The 5606-nt window shown below is 29.7% G+C and overlaps 1 protein-coding gene across 1 annotated transcript; it reads left to right on the top strand.

Moving 5' to 3' along the window:
• Positions 1–671: 671 nt before the first annotated feature.
• LOC109819327 (spermidine synthase 2) lies at positions 672–5198 on the top strand. The gene is made up of 9 exons (XM_020385033.3): positions 672–1383; positions 2390–2466; positions 2549–2671; positions 2788–2892; positions 3480–3552; positions 3676–3747; positions 3840–4035; positions 4631–4757; positions 4886–5198. Exons 1-9 carry the CDS (start codon positions 1251–1253, stop codon positions 4973–4975), a joined length of 996 nt encoding a protein of 331 aa, XP_020240622.1. The 5' UTR covers positions 672–1250; the 3' UTR covers positions 4976–5198.
• Positions 5199–5606: the final 408 nt, after the last annotated feature.

Raw genomic sequence — 5606 nt, 5'->3', positions numbered from 1 at the left:
CATCTTAATTGATATTTGTCAGCTACCAAGCTTCTTCTGATATATTTGTTAACTCAGCTACCAAGCTTGTCAATCAGAAGCTCTATCAGCTAAATAACTGGTCTCTTGAATCAAACTCATATTCTAATGATAGCTCCCAAATCCATCACTTCAACTTTATTCAACCCTTTCTACCTCAACTCAACTACTTTTAGGTCAGCAGTTTTCCTAGCCAACATTTTATTATTCATTTAACTTGATATATATATATATATATATATATATATATATATATATATATATATTATTTATGCATCAATTAATTATATATAAAATCCTAATCAAAATAAACTAAATGAGAATTCTTATAGCATAATATTATATTGGTAATGTTTTTCTTCATACATATTACTTATTATATGTAGCTATTAATATTCCTTGGAAGATCTATTAAATAATATATATATATATATATATATATATATATATATATATATATATATAACTTTCATAAATAACATAATAATAATATCAAACTAAAACAGTATTATTTTAGACAAAATTTGTATGCAGTTCATAAGTATTTTGTGTTCTTTATCATTAAAAATTAGAGTTTTGTGGGTTATTAATAAAAAAAATAATTTTAATTAGAAAAAATATTAAAAAATTAACATTTATATTACTAGACTTATTTTTTATTTATTTATTAAAATTGGCCTAATAGTGAAAAAGCAATTAAATAGTATATACAAATTCCTAAATTTTATCCTTGTTGCTACGATTGTATAACAACCAAAAAACAAATTGTATTATATATTCAAACTGCTAGACATATCTATAGGGTATATTATCAAAACTTCTAACAACCAAGCAATGCCATGTGGTCCTTATCGACATGTTTAATATTTTCGTCATTAAAGCTGTTAGCCAATGATTAGTTTTCTTCTTCTTTGATACGTTGAATCCTAATTTCCTTTCAAATCTTGATCCTTTTGTCTTGCCTTGTTGTATTATTGAAAAAACATATACATATATATATATATATGCGAACATAATCAAAATGCTTTAACTTTTACTACACTGTATCCAAAGTTAGATCTCCATATATCTATCCAGCTTTCTAACAGTTTTCTCACGTTTGGTTTCGATATTGAGTTAGGCTTCAGAAATTGAAAAATATTTTGAAGTGGTCGCATCAAAGGACAAGCCACCGGCAATACGAAGGTAAAATAGCCACCATTTATATATAGTCCTAGTAATCATCCAAGAAGATGGAGAATCATCCTTCAAGTGTGATCAACAATGTTAAAATTGGTTTCTCTACTCCAAGTTTCACACATGAAGGAGATGGTGTACATCCACAAATTCCAGGATGGTTTTCAGAGTATTCTCCATTATGGCCAGGTGGGATTACATGAATGAAGTTGATTTTTTTTTTTTTTAATTATCTTTAAGTTGCTCGATCATATATCAAGGACATATATATTGCATTATATCCCCTACATCCACTTGAGATCCACTTCTACATATGAACATGTATCTTTCATTCATTAAGAGATAATGCAGAAAATTATTGAATAAAATTGCAGTGAATTTTGTAGATATGATGAATTAGCAGAGTGGTTGTAGAGATGATCTACAACAAAGAATTATATGCAGTTCAGTTCTTACTATGTATGAAAATCTCTCAAATCAATGATTATTACATTATTGCAAACGAAATTAGTGTCTAATTTATTAAATAAGGAATATCTACGGTGGAGTAAAAAAAACTGAATTTTTTCAAATTTATTTAAATTAAAAAGGTCGATGCATTTGTTAATATCTTTGAATTGTTAATGTTCCCTGTCCATCAAGTGAAAATTTTAAAATATTTTGCATGCCCTCCTTAATAGATTTCCTGGGTATCTGGCCATGCTTCAGGTGCAAGGGTAATAATATTTTTGTCATTATGTTGTGTATAATACATGCATGTCAGGTTAATGAATTGTTCATATTTTAATTCTTCCCCTCCCCCACACACCTTCCTTAAAGAACAATCTAAATATATATATTGTCGCATGGAATAAGAGAGTTAAGTGTAGATTATTTGCCCACGTAATCAACCCTCAGATTTGATTTCCATGTAATCAACCAAAACGATCAAACGTGTCACGCCTCCAGCTGAGACACCTTTCTAACAAGCTTATAATAATAAAAAAAGTTCTATACAAAAAATATTCTAGTTACAATTAAAGGACCTTTTTTCTTTCATCCATGTTTTATTCCCTCTATTGTAATTATATTATTCCTTTGTTTTTTAGTTGTCTTATGCCCCAATAATTGGAGATGATCACGTTTTTATATAATATTCACCATTACAGATACATATTTCAATAAAGCTAACCAAATTGATTGATGTCTATTGTAGGACAAGCACACTTCTTGAAGGTAGAAAAGGTTTGTTTCCAAGGGAAATCTGCATACCAGAATATGCTAGTTTTTCAGGTGATGATAATTTTAAAACACTATAATATTGTTTTTCATATCGGTGCTTCTAATTGAACGTGCAATTTTAATTAAATTGCAGTCTCCAACATATGGTAAGGTTTTTGTCCTTGATGGAGCACTCCAACTCACAGAGAAGGACGAATGTGCTTACCAAGAAATGATGACTCACCTTCCTCTTTGCTCTATCCCTAACCCAAAAAAGGTTACAATATAATAGACAAATTAATAGTCTTAGATCTTAAATTGTTTCAATATTGAATTAGTCTATATATAAATGTGTTAAACCATAATCTGTTGAAATCTGTGACATTTTTTTAGGTGCTGCTTATTGGTGGCGGAGATGGTGGCATCCTAAGGGAGATTTCCCGCCACTCGTCTGTTGAACAAATCGACATATGTGAAATAGACACAATGCTAATTGATGTAAGCAAAATGTTTGACCTAATTTCTGTTAACCAAAGAGTCAAACTTTGACTTTATGTACACGTATAGCGTCAATCAAGTGGTTTTAGTGTTCTTCTATAATTAAAATTAGAATTTTACTTTAATAACTTATATGCTTATTTTTATTACAAACTTTTATTACTCATATTACTAAAATAAAATTACAATTTTAATTGAAGATCACCACTTAAGAAAGTACATCTAAACTTTGTAATGGAAGGACAAAACTTTGTAACTAAATTATACTGTATGAAATCAATAATTAATAGATAAATTGAAGAATATTAAATCAAAATTCAGAAATTACCCTTCCATCTTTTAATTGGTATTAATTAACTTTTTGTTTAATTAACTACTATGAACTTAAATAACTTTGGACATGAAGACATAAATGTCTTACCGGTTTCTCTTTCAAACAACTACATGTATGATTTTAATTGAGTTGTTTTGTTTAATATTTGGTGCTATATATATGTGCTAAAATAAACGCCTGCAATGAACGAGTATTGTGCTAGTTACATAAAACATTGGAAACTTAAACAAAGGGTGTTAACTAATGATTTCAGGTGTATAAAGAATATTTCCCAGACGTGGCTGTTGGATACAAGGACTCTCGAGTCAAGCTTCATGTTGTAGATGGTATATCCAATATCTATCTATCTATATCTATATATATATATATAATTATTTTTATTTATATTTATAGTAGTATCTTATTATTATTATTGCAGTTGTGTGATTTGTTTTTCTTGAAACTAGCAGGAACTCTTTTTTTGAGTTCTGTCCCAAGGGGTACCTACGATGCAATTATAGTAGATGCCTTCGACCCAATAAGTATGTCTCATCCCTTCTACGTAATGCTTGTGAATCTTGACAAATCTTGTTCAGTGATAGTTTAGTAATACTGGTTTCATATACGGTTCCAGGGCCTGATCATGAGCTTTTTGAATCTCAGTTCTTTGAACTGGTTTCAAAGGCTCTTCGACCAGGAGGAGTCTTGTGCATTCAAGCAGAGAGTATTTGGTTTCAATCCTTGGATATTGAAGAACTACTCACCAAATGTCGCCAAACTTTCAAAGGCTCCACTGATTATGCATGGACAACTGTCCCTGCATATCCAAGGCAAGCATCATTCTATCCTTCTATACCAAGTGAACATGACATGAAATGAAACTACCAAAATGACATCCATTAGGAATGTTTAGATAAATTTCTTAGAAACACTCCGGAGAAAAAAAAAGGGTAAAAATAAGGTAAGTGTTTTCACAAAACAAAATTAATCTATATATAAATTAAAAATTAATTTTTAGAGAAATTATATAAGAGAATTTCTCCGTATGCATAAGTTAATAGTTAATTTTAACATAAAAAAAAATTTTCATTTTTTTTAAAGTATTTGTAGAATATCCAAACAAACATTAGGAATTTAACATAAGTTCACCAAACCCTTTTGCTTTGGTTCTTGAGGTGAAAAAAAAAAATTATGCTTGTAAAAGGGTTTCACCGTTTATTATTTTTCTCCCATAGTATTTGATGTGCAGACACGAGTCACAAAATGGAAACCAATGCTGTTCTATTCCATTTTGTCTTGTTTCCACCTTTTTTAGTAAAACTCAAGTGTCATTATAACTCATATATCCTACTCAAATATATTTCTAAAACTTACCAAACATAATTAAATAAACTTATATGTTGTGTGCTCCTTCCTCTCTTTCAGTGGGGTCATTGGTTTCTTGCTTTGTTCCACCGAAGGTCCATGTGTCGACTTCAGAAGTCCAATTAACCCGATCAATCCCGAAAATTATGGCATATCAAAGCAACCCTTGAAGTTTTACAATTCAGAAGTAAGCTTATATATATATATATATATATATATATATATATATATATATATATATATACACCTACATCTAAACTGACACGTTTTTTTTCTGTTTTTTTTAAGTATTTTCCATGTTGGTATCCTTTTCAGGTTCATTCAGCAGCGTTTTGCTTACCATCTTTTGCCAAAAGGTTCTCTAAGACCAAAGCTAAGAGCACCGCTAAATGGCCGAAATGTTAACAGGACAGAAGCATGTCATATAGTTGGAAGAATGTGTACTAATACCGACAGCGATGCATGCCTCATTCATACCCATTCCGACAATAATCTTTGAAAACTAAGATGCTATTATTGTGTCAAGATTTTTGAAAAAATTGTACTTTGTTATACTTAAAAACGCTCGAGTGTGTGTTATGCCTTCAAAAATAAGTACTTCATATACGTTGCCATTATGCAGACAGAATCAATATTTGATTATTTCATTTATTTTAAGTCAAATATCAATAAATTATTGAAACTGCTAGTACTTAATAATGTTGAGTTAATTGAGGTGGATTGTGTATAGAGTCCAATACGGCCCAATATAAAAGTTTTTATCAATTTAGTAATATAGTATCAATTTACTCTTTAGCTGAGATATGTTTCCCTGTCCTAGGATGTAATTTAACCTTACAAATGCGTTCTAGGCTATGGAGTTAAGCTAATTAATTTGTCCCGAGAAACTTTGAACTAGTTGATCCTACAAGAAAAAACTCACGAAACAAACCTTATACAAGAACAATTCAAGAAACTCAGAAATTACCTAGCACTAAACGGAAACGTACATAAAACAAATACGTAGAAAGATAAAACTTAACACCAAACTAAAGAA

Source organism: Cajanus cajan, chromosome 6 (assembly GCF_000230855.2).
Source record: "Cajanus cajan strain Asha chromosome 6, NIPB_CcT2T_4, whole genome shotgun sequence".
NCBI classification, from domain to species: domain Eukaryota; kingdom Viridiplantae; phylum Streptophyta; class Magnoliopsida; order Fabales; family Fabaceae; genus Cajanus; species Cajanus cajan.
Note: the sequence above shows the minus strand (reverse complement) of the source record. Positions and strands in the feature narration are given on the sequence as shown.